The following is a 19,247-nucleotide window of genomic DNA, read 5'->3' as shown; positions in this document are numbered from 1 at the left end:
AACTCATATTAATCAATAATACTATAATTATTCGTGTCAACCAGTTCACTGAGAAACAGAAACTATGTATATCAAGAAATATTATGTTAATGTTAACATACAATATAAACATAGCATAGTAATAAGTAATAACATTTTTCTATAAACTGTATATGTGTTTTGTGTTAAAATACATAATAAAATTTAATTAAAACAAACATAAGTAGCAATGTTGATATAATTTGAATATGGAATACATAACTTTCACTACAGACAATACAGATATTACATTTTGAATATATTTTGATGTTCTTTACATTTTATCAAGACATTAAGGTTTTTTTTTTAAAAAAATAAAAATGCTTTTGAATTTTTTTTACCTTGATGTTTTATTTACAAACCTACATATAAAAATAAATAACAAATCAGTACGTTTATTATAGAGAGTATTTTGTAAGTCAATCGATTTTACAGAGACTTCAATATGTCAAATAAAATTTAATGTTGTCAAAAGATACTTAAAACATTTCTAAATCGATTTGTATTCAAAGTAATCAATATAACCGTCGTTATTTTTGTCTGCCTGTTCCAAAGCGCCGTTCACTATTTCCTCCAGGTCTTTATCCTTGTATTCAACTGGACTCACGACTTCCTGGCCACTTTCATCTGCAAAGTTATCATTTCATAAATCCATTGTTAAATCGTACAAAGGCCATATTCACTTCGCTTTAATGACAGTATTGTTTAGCGCCATCTGTTGGTGGAATATCGAAATAGTACATACATCTATATATACTCTGTGGTCTATAGACGCATTATTTTTTTAAAGAATGAAGCAAGGTATGAGTCCATTTATTCTAATGATTTTGACAATAACGAAAGATATCACCACGTTGGGTTTGTTGGAATTCATGAAATAAAACAATAATAAATACCAAAACACTTTATTATTATTTAGTATGTAATTGAGTTAAAAGCGTCGTACATCCAACGTTTACCAATGGCCTTAACAAGTAACCTGTCTACCTGTATTGTAGATGGACGTCCAATTTTGCGCTTGCTGGTCTGTGATCTCCTATCCAAAACCTTAAGACCTCAGCGGCTGTTTGTTCTGAGCGCTGTGTGGTCTGGCTACTCTAAACTGGCACATTCCCTTAGCTGTTTAATACTCTTCGTCCTATTTATTTCTATTGATATTTAATACTTAGTAATTAAACATTAAATGAATGTTTATTTTTAACCTATTTTACACTGTAATATTTACACTTTTGCAATATGATCCAGGTAATATGCACAAAACTTACATTATTGTATATCTTTCCATTGTATAGTTATACTAGCTGTTCCCGAAAACGTTGTTTTGCAAAAAAAATAGGGTTTTAATTAACAAAAAAAATAAGGGTTGATCGTAGAGGGGTGAAAATTTAAGGTTGTATGTATTTTTGTATGCTGTATCATAATAAAATAAAAACCAAAAAAAAATGTCTAAAAAATAAAAAAAAATAATTTAGGGGTGAATCACCCTTATCACTTAGGGGTATGAAAAATAAATAGTAGCCGATTCTCAGATCTACTGAATACGCATATAAAATTTGGTAAAAATCGGTCAAACCGTTTAGGAGGAGTTCAAGTTCGAACACCGTGACACGAGAATTTTATATATTAGATTATATATAATTAAAATGTCAAAAAACGTTTATGTACTAAGGGTTTCTATGAAGTTGTGCGATTATTTCTAGGGCAGGTTGGTCTAGGAGGTAATGTCAACACGAAGTCCAAAATAAAAGTGTATATATCTAACCTTTTTCTGTTTCTGTTGCCGTCTGTTGTTGTTGTTGGTATGTAGGCTTTTACAGCTTCATATTAATTGAATTCACGGAGCAGAAGTGTCCGTGAAATTTGAAAAAAATATTAGGGGTGCCGGAAAGTAATGTCGCTTTCTAAAGTTAAATTCACACGACTACGTTTTTAACAAGTTTTTATTTCTAATCAATAACATATTCACCTTCGTTATCAACGACCTTTTGCCATCTAATATACAAATTTTCAATGCCGGAGCGGTAACAAATCAATCGGTTTTCTGTAAAATATGTCAACAGAAACGACATTACTTTCCCATTCGACATTACGGTCCCCCTAATAATTACTGTGCACTCGTACTGCAATTGCACGACTTTACCACAAAAATGGCAGCTCTACGCGCATATGTGTGAGTGTTGAATTATGTGTGCGACTTGGGACGGAAACTAAGACCACTTGGATATCTAAGGGAGGATCTGGATCATTCCTCGGATCTCTCACGCTGTTCGGGAATAGAGATCCGGAGGCCGCTCCCGGTGTGGTGTATGATGTTGCAGCTGCAGTGGCTGTTATTCTAATAGGAGTAGCGATCGCGACATTGTGAGTGCCTACAGCGTGTGTGGTGGTGAAAGCCTGTGGTGGAAGCGACGTGGTCGTCTTTGGTATGCCTCTTTGTGACCTGGAACTCGCTATGAGGATTTGGGTGTATGAAGACTGTCTCAAAAAAGGTCTCTGAGCAAACCTTGAAGAATTCTTGGATAATGGGAAGTTTGAGGTCGACGTTACGTTGGAGACGTTTCACGCCTATAGCGATCTGGGTGACCCAGTTCTGCAGTTTTTGCAAGGGTTGGAGTATGGATGTCGGGGAGTGGGGTGTATATTGATCAAGCTTAGCACATATACAAATTTTTAATACTGAAAACAATATTCGATCAATAAAAACCGGCAGCCAATCACAGGGCGAGAAGTATGGCAGAGTGCTATCTCTTTCACCCGATGTAAATATACAGCGCTCTGGCGTGGGATTCCCCTGTTCGTTACGCCGCTGACAATGTAGTAAGGTAGCTCCTGTAGTTTCATTGAAAGTGTAGTAAACACTGTAAATGAATCGATAAAATTCAGTAGCACACCTTCAGTTGATTAAAAAAGTAATCTAATATTTTTTTTAAAAAAAAGTTTATAGACCCTTTGAATTTGTTTCGATCGACTTTCTCAGGCCTGTGACATTTACCATCCGAACAGGTGTTGGAATCATGTTGACTTTAATAAGAGATATATGTATATGTTGAATAAAGTATACCCTTTCATTTAAAATGACGTTGAACACTATGCTATCGCCAAATAATTAAAAAGGAGACTATAAAATTATATTTATTTAAAATTTCATTTTGTACCTAATTTAATCTGATTCCACGTCTTCATTCGTTCGACGGGGAAGTCCCGTACTCCCGGCGGTATTTATATTGCCACTCGAAACTATTAATTTTTTATAGTTAATATCGATATATACAAAGTGATATGTATATGTGTAATAGCTATTAAGGAGTGAATGTGTAGCTGATTTGTTAGCAAAATCCATTAATCTTACAATACCCGGCGATAAATGTGGCACATCGACCTTTGGAAAGAGACAATCGGCTAATTTCGGCTTCTATAATTAACTAATCGGTGTAACAAACTCGTGTTGAGTGATTTGGCGGTGGCAGTTGTGTGATTCGCATTGTTTGCCGTATGCGTATTTATCAGCGGGCTGGCGGGCGGTGCACTTTGTTGCACGACTATCACTGCATGTGCGGAAGTGGCTAAATATCGGTCTTTTTCTTACTTAGGATGATGTAGATGGACTTCCGCAAGGTAACACCTGATTCCATTAAACCTTTATAATTAGTTTCGTTGTGTTGCAATGTCGATGTATTTCAATATAAAGACAAACAGATTTTTTGATTAAAAGTATTCTTATTGAACTTATAATTAATCATAAATATATAATATATGATTAATAACTTCACTTCGTAAGTCTGTAATAATATATATTACATTATACTAAATTCAACAGAAATTCGAGTCATAACGAACTAATAATTCTTTTACGTGGGTTCAGAATGCCAGTCTATGATACGGATGTATCCACTTGCTCCTTTGTTATCTGTGTTCAATCAACGACTTCGCAATATTTTGACTTACCTCTTTTTAATCTGTGATTTGGCGTTTCTGTAGATATCTATTTAATCTGTATTTTTGAACGTGTCTCGACAACTATGGTAAATAGATCCTTAAATCCAACCAGATTGCGAGATAATTTTTCCTCAATCAAGACAACAATGAATAAAAATTGAAAAGCACAAAAATGTGTTATTTATTATATAATTTTCAAATGGATCAAATGTAAACTCTTATATATTCATAAAAAGAATATTATTAAACTTAAAAATGATGGCGTAAAATATTAAAATTCTATTTATTCTTCGCCATTTTTCCTTTGTAGTTGCTAATTCTATATTCCAAGTAATCAATGTAACCGTCTTTGTTTATGTCTGCGTACTTGAGAGCTTGTTCTAGAAGTTCCTCCAGCTGTTGATCGCTGTAGGTTTTGTGATTACTATCTATTTGACCTAAAATAAAATTAAAACGTATTTATTACCTTCCTTTCCATTCTTAAAGCTACGATACAGCTATAAAATTATCACGCCAAATAAACATTAAAAGCATATATATATACTGTGCAAACTTACCCCAGATATAAGTGGGATTAGATTTCAAAATAAACAACACAATAATTTCAAATTCACGAAAAATGTACGCGTTCTAAAAACAATTAGAGTTTATTCGTACATTTGTAAAATATTAGACAGATGTTATTTTTACTCTGTTCCACGAGAGATTTGCCGCCAAAACTGCATCTGTCAAAACACATTCAAGCAACGACTGACCACAGACAAGGAAATGCGCTCATTTTTTTTAAATATAGAGAGAGTAATATACAAAAAAGTATAAGTGAAATCCCAAAGCGAGTTTTGATTTATTTACAAACCGACATTGAAAGCTTTTTCCCCTTCCCTTGAGAGTTAAAATGTTTATACACGACGAGACGAACACCAGGTAGTAATATTTTTTCTTCATCCATTATAGCCAAATATTTATTATTTACTTTTAATAAAGATAATTTATTTTATTTGTTATATTTAACCTAAACAAGATTATAACTGTTTAAATTTATTGCGAGTGTCAATAGCATAAGTAGTAGATACATATTAACATAAGCGCAATCTCTTATAGTTTATAGGTTAGTTTCACATCCACAGAAAATAAACGAAAATTAATAATTTTTTTACAATTAATTAAAAAGGAATAAAAGTAAGCGAAACATGAAGAAAGAAGTGTAAAAAAAAATTTTAGTGCTCCAAAATCCATTTATATTTACAATCAAGTATAAAAAATTAATGTGACAAAATAAAACCACTTTTAATTTTTTTTATATTTCTACACTTACAATCTATTTTGATATTTTTGAAAGGAAATATGATATCATCATATTTTCTTTTAAAAATATCGCCACCAGGCAGGCTATAACTACAGAAAAATAAAAAAAATATTGAAGATTTAGATACTTATTTATATATGAAGTGTTTTTTGATTATGGAATACACTTTTCAAATCTGACATCAACATCTTTTGAATCAAACTGACAACTATAAATGCCTATACGGAGGCAGACTTCGAAAATAATTCCGTTATTTGATTTACCTGTTATAAGCCGCCATATTTTCGTATCCAACATACTTTAAGCGAAAATGTATCTCATATCTTTTCAAAATTGATTAGAGGATTCAATAAATAATTAAATCATTGCAACAATTCGGTTTATTATAAACTTTTTACAATATACACATTAAATGTGTTGCCATCGTACAAAATACATTATGAAATTAAATAAATACTTATCACAAGGATAGTGGAGGAATAAACGAAAGACAATCAGATTCCAGCTCTTATTGGAAACAATATAACACAAAAATATAACTATTTGACTTTGATATACAACCGTTGAAAACAAATTATTTCAGTAATTTTCAATTTTAATTCTCTTAAAGTTTATATTTTGAGACCGTTTAGAATAATACCGCGTGACATTTGACATTCAATAGTCAATTACCATTGCCAAGTGACATTTTGTGAATATACGATCTAACCTAAAACTTTTATACCGATAATTAGTTAGGTTAGGTTAGGTTAGGTTTGAAGTTTAGCGGTTAGCGGGCGTTGAGAATACTGGCTTTTGCGGTTCAAATATTGCAAACCAGAAAACTAAAGCGAATTGAATTGAAAGCGATTGTCGCATATTGCTGTGGTACAGCAAGGATGCTGGAGAAGGCTTGGCTTCCTCCCGAGATGTATTTTAGCACAGCACAGAGAGGCCACTGCGAACTCAGTAGATCTCCTAAAAAAAGCACCGAGGACAGTAGTGGGCAGTAATGCCTCATAACCCTGTCATTCCCCCCAGAGGGCAGGGCATCCTGAACATCCATAATATTAACGGACACCAAAGGTCTAGTCCAGTGATTCCCAAAGTCGTCTATATCGACCTCTAGGGGTCTATGACAACCGGCAAGAGGTCTACGTCAGCGAAAAAAAAATTTGGAGGTTACAGTTAGAAATTTACAGGAAATCAATATCAGGTAAGTAGGGGGTCTACCCAACACAGAAAAACATGGCAAGGGGTCTACGACACAAAAAAGTTTGGGGAAATCTGGTCTAGTCTCTCATCTCCATCCAAAGGTTGTCTGGTAGAGATCGCCTCGAGTGATAACACCACTTGTACCATATAAATTGTTTCTTAATATATGAGTAAATAAATAAATAAAAGGTTAGAATTTACTATACCCATAACGTAATATCTCTATTAGAAATTACGTTTAGAAAATTTGTGACATATATAAGGTCTGGTAAAATAGTAAAAATACATAATAAAATTTTATTTCAAATAAACAAAAACTACAATGGACAACACTATTATCTCATATATGCCGACCAAATGTCACTACGGTATATATCTATAGGCCATATATCGCTTCGATCTTTTGTATGTTGAATTATATGCTAAAGTGTGGGTATACAGACAAATTATTTTAATAAAAAATTCTAAATTTACGATTATTGTAATTATGTATAGACTATATCAAATGCAATAGTTAAACCAGCCACTTTAGGAATGGAACGAACATTTCTATTTCATTTAAACACATTACAAAATCTCAATTACATATAAAATAAAAAAATATAAATCATTGCAAAATGTCTTTTAGCTTATCGATGAACAATATTCTAATGTTTGTATCTTAACACGTTCACTGCGGCTTGAGGTCGATTCGGCCTCATGGTAGACTTTGCACTGGTGCGGCGCGTAAAACTCGTGTTTTCTCTCTAGTGCGGCGGCTGTTTACACTCAACCGTATGAAGTATGACAAAGACAAATATAACTTTCTTTATGTCTGCGAAGCATTGACTCAATATTGTAAAAAAATATTGATGAACATGAGGCAGAAAAGGCCTCAACCGCACTACTAGGAAGTTCAGCATGAGGCTGATTCGACCTCAGCCGCACCAGCTGAAAGTTCTTCAAAATTGGGCCCGCAGTTTAAATCGTTTTAAATTATAAAAGTTAACATTTTAATTCTTTATTTATTTTATTATAGAACACCCTGTAGGCACAGCAGTCAATGTAATATACAGGATAGGCCATAATAAAGTTTTGCTTATTTAAATAACTTCCGGTAATCAAACCTTCAAATGTTCTGTTACATCCGACATGAGTCCCAAACCACTACGCCGAGTCAGTCTCTATTCGACCTCCGCACCAAACGGTCGTCCTTTTAAATCCAATTATTTTATTTATTATTCAATCTTTTTTAAAACAGTTTCTCAACTGAGACTCTTAACAACTCATCGAGTGCTACTCCTAACTCAGGTCTTCTGGTTGCCGCTTGTCACACTTCCAATGCCAGCATGGAGGTTGTAAAAGATTTTCTAGAAAAAAAGGGGTGGCAACATTGAATGGCACATTGACCTCTAGACCGGTAGACTTGTTATTTTTTATGTGAACATATCCGGATCAAAATCTTGTTACTCTCTGAAAACATCAGCAGGCGTGTTTTTAAAACATTCATGATCGTTCTGAATATTTTGAGAAGATAAATTACTTTCTATTATTACTTTATTAAAATAAATATATATTCGTAAACTTTATTATGGCCATCCTATATATATTCGCAATGATATTCAGAAAATTCGGAGTATTCTTAAAATATAAATGAGTCATCCATTTTATTCTTGTATATAATCTATTCATACAGATAATAAATACTCGACTTAAAATATTGCAGAACAAAAAATAAATAATAGATACACACTAATAAAATATTTAAAAAATTAAATAAAATATTGACGTACATTATTCGAATAAGTACAAGCAAAAGTTAATTCTGAATGTTTTTCCTAATTTTTAATGGAAACCAAAATCTTCAACTACCCTATGTTTGCCATATAATTCAAGATTAAAATTGGACAGAAAACAAAGTAAGATATATCATTATCAGAGATCAGATACATGGATGCTTACACAAGTGTTCGCTTTGTCATATATAAACAAAGATATATATTTATGTATACAATATACCAGAAGCTAAAACAAATTTTGTGTACCTAGGAGTCGAATTTATAATAGGGTCCTAAATTACAACAATGTAAATGACTTCATAAAGAAAGGCACACTTTGGGAATTAGTTCTGCAATTCCTGGCAACTTCAATGTTTATTAAATACATAATTTAGTGAGGTTCTTCCTCTTGTTCTTCTCAGGTATTTATGAGAACAGGTAGTAGACTCTATAAGAGATGAATTTACAAAAATCATTTTGTGTCACAAAGTCCTAGGACATGATTGAATAGACTTAAAACCAAAGTAGTAGACGTAAAAAGGTGAATTCACTCATTTGTCACCAAAAACCTTCAAAGCTTTCGCACCTATTTCTAATCATCATGTATAATATAATTAACTTTTCTATTAGAATGCAACAGCCCAATAACTTCTGGCATAACAATGTCTACAAGGACATATAATAAACAATAATTAATTTTAATATGTAGTACTTTAAATTTAAAAACACTTTTTTACTATATTACATTTTTACATCGGACAGGTTGTACTACACATGAACTTACAGCAAACTAACTATACATTTACTTCTTAAAAGCTTGTACAACTATAATCATGATTGGTATACAGGATGATCCTTGTATCACTTTTAGAGCGAGATAACTGTATATTTGCTAGTGCAAGTGGACTTTTAAAATAGGTTCATCTTGTTAATTTTTATTTTAATACCTAATTAAAACTGTTTATGAATTTGAGTAAAACAATCTTGAGCAAATATGCATGCAATACGATCTCTGATTTTGATTTTGAATTCAACTTTGTTAAGAATAAAAAAAATGTGAATTAAAATTGCAATTCAATAAACCCTGTGTATACGTAAAAATATATCTTTATCCACTCAGATATATTCGCATGGGGAAATAATTATTTTGACAAACAAAATATGAATTTAAGGCATACTAAAATATATAACACATTATTTTTATATCGATTCTTCTATACATATTTAAAGTAATCTGTGAAAGTAGGTAGACAACGCCATCTAGCGACCACACTATAGAAAAATATACACATTAACACAGAAAATTTGTTTTCAGTTTTGTTTCGTTTGTGGCAAAAATACTGACATATTCGAGAAAAATTAGTCACATTTTTTCAAGTGTAAGTATTTACTTATAACTTAGAATTTATGACTGACGTTGATTTATGGGACGACATGTATTTCAATCGTATGTCCACGGCTGGACAAAGTTTCAGATCAGATCAGTTAAAATCGGCTTAAATATGAATAGAAATGTTCATAATTATTTATTGATAACTTATACTAAAACTATCTATATAAAAATTTGAGAAGACAAGTTTTTGAATAATATAGTTTTAGAGAGAAGAACATAGTCACAACGTTTATAAACTAAACAAATTAAAAAAATTTACAACCAAACGATATAATACAGACTTTGATATTTGCGACAGAGATAATTTGAGACGTATGGCAAAGGAAATAAGGCAGTTTTTAAATTGACACCAGTGTTGCCATACTAAAAAAATGTTTTAAAAAATAATCTCAACGGAATGTATGCTAGTGATCCTTGTTCTGGCTTTTCTGTTGCGCCCGCACAAACTCCGGGTAGTCTATGTATCCGTCCCGATTGTGGTCGTCCATGTTCAATATTGGATCTATGAGGTTTGTGAGCTCATCATCGCTGAATATCTTCTCTCCCACCGGTGGCGAGCCCGGCTGCGGTTGCTGCTTGTGCCCTTGCTCTAAAGCAACGTGAAGCATGACGTCACAAACATGACAAGACATGTATAAACTCAAACATATTTCTGTTGCCTCATTATGAAAATAAATCAAAACATTACTGACTTATCACTTATGAAAAATATCACTAATAAAATAATAACCTTTCCTTCTTTCAAATAAACTTCTAGATACTCTTTAAAAATACGCCTATTGCAAGATATAGGCTTCTGCCAATATTTCCACCATGACTGATCTAAGGCAGCTTCGAAATATGTACATATCAAAAATTGACAAAAACTTTCGTTATAATAACCTCGTCAATTGATACAATTTAATTTTAAATTTCATTTACCGCGTGTAAAAATAGCACAAAAAGAAGACAACACAAAAACATGTTTGAGTTTATTGCGTAAATGAATATTTTCCAATATGGCGACCATCACACTAAACCCCCTCCCATAGACAGTAACAATGATGCCCACGCGCCAGTAAGGACCGGTAATGTATTGTAAATATTAAATAAATAAAGATAATAGTTGAATAAAAGGGAAAATATAATATTATTTATACATTTTTGTCAAAGAAAAAAATAATTAATATTTTTTAATGCATAGGCATATAATAATTGTTATAATAAATTATTAATTATAAGATTAATAATTAAATGAAAATTGTGAACTTTAAAAGAAAAAGACTGACTGAATAATTCTAATATATTTAATCTATTCACATCATTATCCACTTGTATGTCATAAGAATGTCAGAAAAGCCCAATTTATTAGAAACCAAATATGCTCAGAGATAAAATTCTCAATTTGAAATACATAATTACACTTGTAACTAATTTCATAGTCATTATTAAGATTCTAGTAGAAATTAAATTATTATCAACTTTCGATCCTATACCAGGTGACCACTTTGTGTATGTGATCATGAATTCCAAAGTAGTCCAATTTGATTGAAACTAAAATCATATTCAACTCTCTATAATAGCACACTTCAACCCAGTGTGTCATTACCCTACTTTGGCCTTTCTAATAGAGATGGACAAAATGTATCCCTGACAAGAAAAGAGTGATTTATATATTTTCGATCTTGGGATATATAATCACTCTTTTATATCTTTAACTCATTTAGCTCAAGCCTCACTCAGAGAGAGAATAAGTCAGCTAACACTAAACATATATCCTTTATATCTTCTGCTCTTTCAGCTCAGACTTAGAACTCAGTAAGGCGGAATAAAACGTGTGAAATATTCCTATTAAGCATTTCATGTCTTTGTCATAAAGCACAAAAAAGCTAAAGTCGCGAGCGTGTTGTTGTTGAAAATCCCTAGTTTACATTACATATTTAATACATTTTTAATACAAACATGCAATAGCGCTTTCTACTTGTAAATTGCTATATAAGCCCATCTCTATCCCTCTAACTATGAACGAGCTGCAACTCGTTATAAGTATAAAGATATAGAGATACAATTGCAACGCGCGCGCGCACGCTGGAAAGGGATTATATATTTTGCAAAGATATATATCTTACTTGTCATAAGCTCGCGAGCTACCCATCTCTACTTTCTAAAATACTCCCCCCCCCCAATATAAGAAATAATTTTTTACATTAATGCGAGTGTTTAACTCGTCTCAAATTCGAATTGCCCCTAACACTCATATTGCCCGACCCTGTGGGGTGGGGTTGCCACGTTGGGAAACATTGCTTTAACCTAAGGTCATAAGGTTCATACATATCTATAACAAACTCAGATGTTGTTGGTAACTTTCACTATACGCCCATAATAGTATTTTTTGAGTAATAAATTATTAACATATGGCCTGAACATATTTCTTTAGTCACTTAAAAATTTATTTGACTATAACTTAACCTTTCCTCATTTTGACTTTCCTCAGATTGAGGAGTTTCCAAACACATCTTAATTTGAGGAAAGCTCACATCAACCACAGATTTTTATTTTATTTGTTGATTCCTTTGACAACATCCTCAATACAATTTTAGAGATTTATTCACAAGCTTTATTACCATTAAAATATTCTTTACATTGTAATAGGATTTTTTTAAATAGTCAGAGTGATCCTTTTTAGTTTATTAAAGGTTTCAAAATTTTCTCAACGATATAAATTAGATAAGATATAACATAATTAGTTAACTTCTTTGGGCTTATCTGTTTTCTTAATTCATATAGTGGATATTATTGATATTAACATTATTTTAACGTTGATATTAACAAACAGTAAAGAAAACGTTTACATATAAACTTTGTTATAATAAACTAAATATGAAATCAATTTGTAATGGTCCAATGTATCAGTTTCTGAGACATATATATATATATATATATTAGGGGGACCAGAAAGTAATGTCGCTTTCTTAAGTTACATACACACGACTACTTTTTTAACAAGTTTTTATTTCTGATCAACAATATGTTCTCCTTCGTTATCAACAACCTTTAGCTAACTAGTACACAAATTTTCAATGCTGGAGCGGTAAATATCAATTTACTTTCTGGTCTCCCAATATATGGATACATATGTTAAGAAAGTATGGAAAAGGATTCAGTTTCACTCACCATGCCAATGAATAAGTGATTTGATCAGCTCACATCCATCCAACTTGTCATTATTGTCCGCATCGTGCATCTTGAAGTAGTGAAACTGCAACTCCTGCTCCGACATCTTGGAAGTGTCAATTGGCACATCCATATGCTCTTGGATATGACTGGAAAGGTAAAGCTTGTATTAATTCTAGTCACAGATTTGATTATAGATACTGCAAGGTCCAACGGCCACATATTAAGACATCTCTACAGGTTCCTCGTTTCAGATCTTAGACGTCTACTGCAAGGCAATGGCCTCCCCCCAAAGATATCAATGATGGTATACACCATAACTACCATGCTTGGGAGTCAGATCGGTGGAAGACTCTGGATGGAAGGTGAGGATATAGGCCTATTGCGGTGTTTTACAACTGATTTATATATTATTATGGGACAATCCCCTAGTTCAGGCACCACGAAGAGAGATATTAGAGATGGTTCTTCGTTTTATCGTTGTATCATAGGCGTCCACCAAAGATGTCTATGGGGGTATATACCATAATTGCTACACTTGACATGCGGGTTGGTGATTGCAGTGTGGTATTATGGCACGTAGAGGTTGCTAGCGTCCATCCTTTGGAACCTTATTTGTTATTGGCATTGGCAATCCTATATAAAGCACAAAGTGTGAATTATATAACATTGTGTCTCAGGCTGATATAAAGAACATTCCAGAATTTCCGTCAGTCGAACCAAATCGCTCGTCTCCACTATGCAAAGGTGAACGTGGCATGCTACATGGTGATGATAAAATCAACTCCGTGTCCAAGGGATCACTATGTTTTATCTATTTATTCAAATTATTAACTACTTGAGATAATTAACAGCTTCAATGCTTGGTAAAGTTTGGTAAAATTGTTTCGATTTATTTTCTTTAGTTATTGTCTATGATGCACAAAGTGTATATAAATATATAAATAAAGTCAAGAGAAGAATGACATGAGAGCTCAATTTTATAGCAACTTAAATAAATTTCAGATGCCCTATAGATGACTATAACACATGGTGTCTCACTTCGGGCCTCATAGGAAAGCTTAAAATAAAACAAAATTGTTCTAGGCTCTTGTCTATTCAAAGCGTGTTTGAAACCGAAGTTTTAAGTTGAAGCATGCTATTATCATCAATATTATTTCAATCCACTGCTAGCGCCCTCTACTTGAAATAGACCTCCCTTATTCATTTCTAATAAAACCAGCTGAAATCCGCCTGCACCCAGTGACTTTCACCATGTGGAATTCCAGATCCTAAGGCCACATTGGACATGTGTTCTACAAGCCATGTGATCTGCCTACTGTTACTTGAATCCGCCATGTCTTAGTGCATGGTTGCACAGACTTATTTAGACTAGGGGCCACTCGGGCAAATCATGAACTGATGGCGGGCCGGCCGCCAGAAGTATAGGTTATTAATTTTTTTGGTTTTATTCTGGAATAGATTTCAATATTTTTCGAATGTACGAGAGTATTATTTTTGCTGTTGGCGGGCTACTAGTATTCGACCGGCGGGACGATATCTGTGCATCCATGTCTTAGAGTTAGACTAGCAATTATTTGTCTATGGATGCCTTCATTCCTGAATATATCTTATAGAGAAACCTCTAGTATAGTTCTATCTATGGCTCATTCAGCGTGAGCTTGCCAATGAAGCCCAGTGTGGGAGACCACGTTTCTACACCAAAGTCATCACAGGTTTGTTTCACCAGTCATCACCATTGCATGGTCACAGACTTGCTTCTATGGCATTGAAGAATATTAAAATCCAATGAAAGGACTTGGACCCTAATAACTTTGAATTTAACGAAAAATTTTTAACCACTAGAATTGTGTAAATATGTACATATTTATTCATTTACTAGCTGATCCCGCAAACGTTGTTTTGCAAAAAAAAATTAAAGTTTTTAATTAACAAATGTAAGATAAGGGTTGATCGTAGAGGGGTGAAAATTTAGGTTTGTATGTATTTTTGTATGCTGTATCATAATAAAATAAAAACCAAAAAAATTGTCTAAAAAATTAAAAATAAAATTTAGGGGTGGACCAGCTTTATCACTTAGGGGTATGGAAAATAGATAGTAGCCGATTCTCAGACATACTGAATACGCATGTAAAATTTGGTAAAAATCGGTCAAGCCGTTTCGGAGGAGTTCAAGTTCGAACACCGTGACACGAGCATTTTATATATTAGATTACACAAGTTAAATAAACAGTACAGGTTGAATTAAAAGTAAAGGTTCTGTAATGTTTCTTTATAGGTGACAACATTTAAAACTTTACTATATACCAGGGGTGGTCATCTTGCGACCCGCTAGCCTCATGCGGCTCTTTGAAGGATTATTCGCGGCTCTTGATTACATTTTAAGTTTTTATTATCAAAAAAATATATCGAAAAATTAAAAAATTACTGACAAGTGACGAAAGATATCATCATCATTATTCATGGTATTTTAAATAATTAGGATAAGTAAAATTAATGTGTTTATTTTTCAATATTTGAATTCGTTGCAAATATTTGATATATTTATTTATATTACAATAAATATTACTATTGTAATCTGTATACTTTTGCATACCTAAATTATGTATTTAATTGTGGCTTGCCAAACATTACAATATTAAAAAAAAATGTCTCTAACTTTTAAAGAGCTTGGCCACCCCTGATATATATAATATGAACAAAAACATCAAAAACAATATGATACATGAAAGAGAAGAATGATAATAATAAAAAGTATGAATAAATTACTAGAAATAAAAAGTCCCTGTCCCACACGAGATAGGGGAACGAGAGGTCCCCAACAGCGGGGACCATTAAAAAACAAAAAAAAACATCAAAAAGGCAATGTTGATATGTTTCCTTCAGCATGCAATCTTTATTAAGCAAAGTGCTTAGAAATTCTCAGAAACATAGATATATTCTGTATTAAGTTATTCCAATCACTATATATTAAATTATACATTAAAAAAAACTCACTCTCTTTCCTGGGCTATGTTGGCTGGATTCAGAAGTTGGGGATCTGGAAAATATTTTATCTAATCATTTATTGTTGCTACAAGAAATTAGATCAAGGGTAGCAATATTAATATATATCATTACAGATTATCAACAAGTTAGCACGCAACTTCGAAAAAACGCAAAACTCATGATATATGATTTTATAACAAACTACCAAAACACAAGGTAAATTCATCTCAGTGTAAGTTCAAAAAAATTATTAATCACAGACTGTTGAAAGGTATATTACTCTATTTCAGATTATGCTAATGTATCACAAAAAAGATTTTTGAATTTTTGTTAAAACAACAAAAAAGAAGGATTAAAAACCTCTTTCTATGTGGCTTATTTTGCACCAATGTAGACTTAATTTTAACCTAATTATAAATTATTATAATGATCTTATGTAATATAGCTATTTTGAATTTGATTACTTTAAATTGGACTTTGAATGTTAATGTTCTTCACTTCATATATGATTGCACACTTTAGAAATAATGTGTTCATATATATATGTATATATAAGTAGTTTTATATTATTTAGATAAAGAGCTGTGTCTACCATATGTTCAATAAAGACTGAATTATAATAGATTCTCTAGTGATGGGAATATGAACTCACCTCCATGGTGTGCATGGCCCTGTGGAGCCACTTGTACAGGTATCTGCTGAACAGGAACTTGCTGTTGATAGTGCTGTTGTTGCATCTGCTGAGGCTGATACTGTTGTTGTTGTTGTGGTTGATATTGTTGCTGCTGTCGAAAATAAAACACCAGGTGAATTTTACACATAAGACCAATTAAATGATCTTATTTCATAAAGAAAGAGAATGAAAATAAAAAAGAGATGGAAAAATAAACTAAAATTAACATTGGGTCCACTTTAGCTAAGGTTCCTGTGGATTCAAAATACTTGAAGTAGTCAACTACTAGAAGGCATATACCATAAGGTACCAGAGGCTTATAGATATAAACCAATAGGTAATTGAAACAAATTATTAAAGCTAGAGATAAAAGGCTTTACTATTATTATTAATATCTAGATCTATTATCTATCTACTAGACTACTAGATCTATCTATACTATATATATAAATTGATCGAAGATTTAGAATTTGACGTTTTTAGTGTCAATCCATATGCATTAAGGCACAAATACTGAACGATTTCTTTGGTTCTCAAATTTAAAATAACATCTTTTATCTTTGTAATCATATGTGTGTGTACATTCACATGTATATATGTATATATGCAAATGTATGTGAGTATATGTGTATATGTCTATATGTATCTTGTAAGACAGTTGCACATCCTTTATATGATATACAGTTTATAGAGTAATTGTCTTCTATGTAGGATTATGGTCCTTTTGCACATCTTCACAATCTAAATAATGCTAAAGGAGGAAACTTGTAATGACCCATTGTTGTATAAGCCGCCTGTTATAGTGTAATTAGTTTTTAAGTTTCCTCAACAAGTAAAAATAAAATATAAAGACAATATTTTTACTAATGTTATGATATATTGCCGTTATTGTCACTTTTTTGTTATCGACAATAATAGAATGTTCACCAATGGATATAGGCCTCCTACATAGATTTTCAAGAGACTCCAGCATCTTTTGAAGACCATAACAAGGTTATCTGTTCACATTGTAAGTGGACATTTTGAACTACACTTGCCGGTCTGTGGTTTCCACAGCAAGCATTATGAAATGATTATGATGACAAGGGTGATGAAATCAACAGGTAAAGTGATTACTGTGGAATGTGTTTTATTTTTTTATTTCTATTTGACTATGACAAGCCAGTAGTTTTTAACTGTATGTAATTTATATAATATACATTAAATATAAAAATCTAAAATATGCTTACTTGTGTTTGAATTGGCTGAGGTGGTGGTGGTGGAGGCTGGTAATTCTATAAACATACAAAAATTTTAATAAAAATTGCAATCTTCTGAAAGGAATGTGGTGGGCCTATATACATTTTTTAAAAATAATTACATTTTTAATTATTATTGAGTTAACCCAGAGGTGAACATCTCATTACCAAGGGGTGCTATTTACCATGAAGTAATTTTTTTAGCATTATTCCTTTGTTTGCTGAATCATGGCGCCTTTCAGTGTCAAGAATATTTTTTTTTAAAACGATAAATGAAATATGATTCTTTTTGATCCTTTGGTCTATAGAATATCCAGAGCAATTTACCCAGTACTTTTAAGGTTATTTTATACAATGTAGCCTACTTTATTTGGACAGATCTGACCCTTTCACACCCAGGGAGTGAGGACAGATATGTTCTTAGGCAATTGACAGGTTATTCTTTTTTACACAAACATTCTCTGATAATAGTTTTGAAATCTAATAATATAAAGTTTCTGGACATTATCAGGAATCCAATAGAAACGTATGCAAAATGACATTATGTCATAAGTGCACAAAATTTGTTTTAGCTTCTGATATTTACACCGTATGTCACACTTTCGGGGAAAAATCTATGTCTGTCATTGAACAAATCAATATTGTTATTTCCTGTGTATGTATATGTAAATAAATATATGTAATAACATAGAATATATATGGCCTTACCTGGTAGTTTTGTGGTGGGACTCCAGGAGCGACCTTCTGTTGGTATTGCTGAGATATTGTACACGGAATAACCGCGACAAGGAATAACAACCTCAACATCCTGCTATCTGCAATAAAATCACAAAGACTCTTATATGTTAAACCTTCTGTATTAAACCTAAATTATTTCGACTTTATGAAGTCGAATAGTATTTATTACATGGACGGAATACAGTTTGAAACTAAATAATATGTGAAAACGAGACATTATATGCGCAAACCGGAACATATGCGGAAAATTAAATTACCTTAAAATGTAAACGGTTTACGTGGTCGAATCGCCAGGTAGCTTATCGAAGCGATACGTTGATAACAGTGTACCTGCGTGCGATTTCAAAAACAGGATTGTGAAACATAAAAGCCAACACGGCAAACTTTTGAGTATTTGACGTTAAATGTCAATCATGCGAGTTCCGTTTCACACGTTGTCATATGTTAAATGTCATTTTGATAGCTAAAATTAAATTTTAAAAGTCTTTATTTTTACTATATATATTTTAAACTAAACTATTAAAATCTGATTGATGCACTCTATATCCACGGAAAAAATCGATTCTAAGAGAAACCTTAAACTTGTTTACACAATCTTCAAAAAAATTTACACATAAAAAATCGAATGTTTAAGAAATGAACATTATCTCTTGCTTACTCTTGCATTGATCTTTATTAAACCATTTGCCACGTTTATAACGTTTGTTTATTGATATAGATATGTTTTGACTATTATGAAAAATAATTAAAAACTTTTTAAACTTTTAATATCGACGGACTTCATTTTTAAAAAGAAAACGAAATTTAAACCCTGTTGATATTTTTACCCTGGCCCTCTAGAGCTGATTTTTGA

The 19,247-nt window shown here is 32.2% G+C and overlaps 1 protein-coding gene across 3 annotated transcripts; it reads right to left on the bottom strand.

Moving 5' to 3' along the window:
• Positions 1-366: 366 nt before the first annotated feature.
• Positions 367-18,784, bottom strand: LOC137927375 (lymphotoxin beta receptor inhibitor-like). 3 transcript variants are annotated; one of them, XM_068771171.1, is made up of 7 exons: positions 18,652-18,784; positions 18,365-18,471; positions 17,648-17,692; positions 16,398-16,530; positions 15,755-15,797; positions 12,758-12,906; positions 367-645 (listed from the first exon to the last, which is right to left on the bottom strand). In XM_068771171.1, exons 2-7 carry the CDS (start codon positions 18,461-18,463, stop codon positions 509-511), a joined length of 606 nt encoding a protein of 201 aa, XP_068627272.1. In that variant the 5' UTR covers positions 18,464-18,471; positions 18,652-18,784; the 3' UTR covers positions 367-508. The 3 variants fall into 3 exon arrangements, with proteins under 3 accessions (XP_068627272.1, XP_068627270.1, XP_068627271.1); XM_068771169.1 differs by lacking the exon at positions 367-645 and adding an exon at positions 8,455-10,193; XM_068771170.1 differs by lacking the exon at positions 367-645 and adding an exon at positions 8,455-10,193 and having other exon boundaries at positions 16,398-16,527.
• Between the last annotated feature and the right edge of the window lie 463 nt (positions 18,785-19,247).

This window comes from Battus philenor, unplaced genomic scaffold, assembly GCF_028537555.1.
Source record: "Battus philenor isolate CCGP_79_NKW_IND1 unplaced genomic scaffold, ilBatPhil1.0.hap1 SCAF_30, whole genome shotgun sequence".
NCBI classification, from domain to species: Eukaryota; Metazoa; Arthropoda; class Insecta; order Lepidoptera; family Papilionidae; genus Battus; species Battus philenor.
The sequence above is the reverse complement of the archived record's forward strand: the minus strand, read 5'-3'. Positions and strand labels throughout refer to the sequence as shown.

What these genes read in the sequence shown, in the direction of transcription:
- LOC137927375 (XM_068771169.1), bottom strand. Translation starts at nt 18,463, where the DNA reads ATGTTGAGGTTGTTATTCCTTGTCGCGGTTATTCCGTGTACAATATCT. An exon ending in CTCAGCCAATTCAAACACAA is followed by an intron (nt 16,531 to 17,647) that starts GTAAGCATATTT and finishes TATTTTCGACAG; the next exon opens with CAGCAACAATATCAACCACA. An exon ending in ATCACTTATTCATTGGCATG is followed by an intron (nt 10,194 to 12,757) that starts GTGAGTGAAACT and finishes ACGTTGCTTTAG; the next exon opens with AGCAAGGGCACAAGCAGCAA.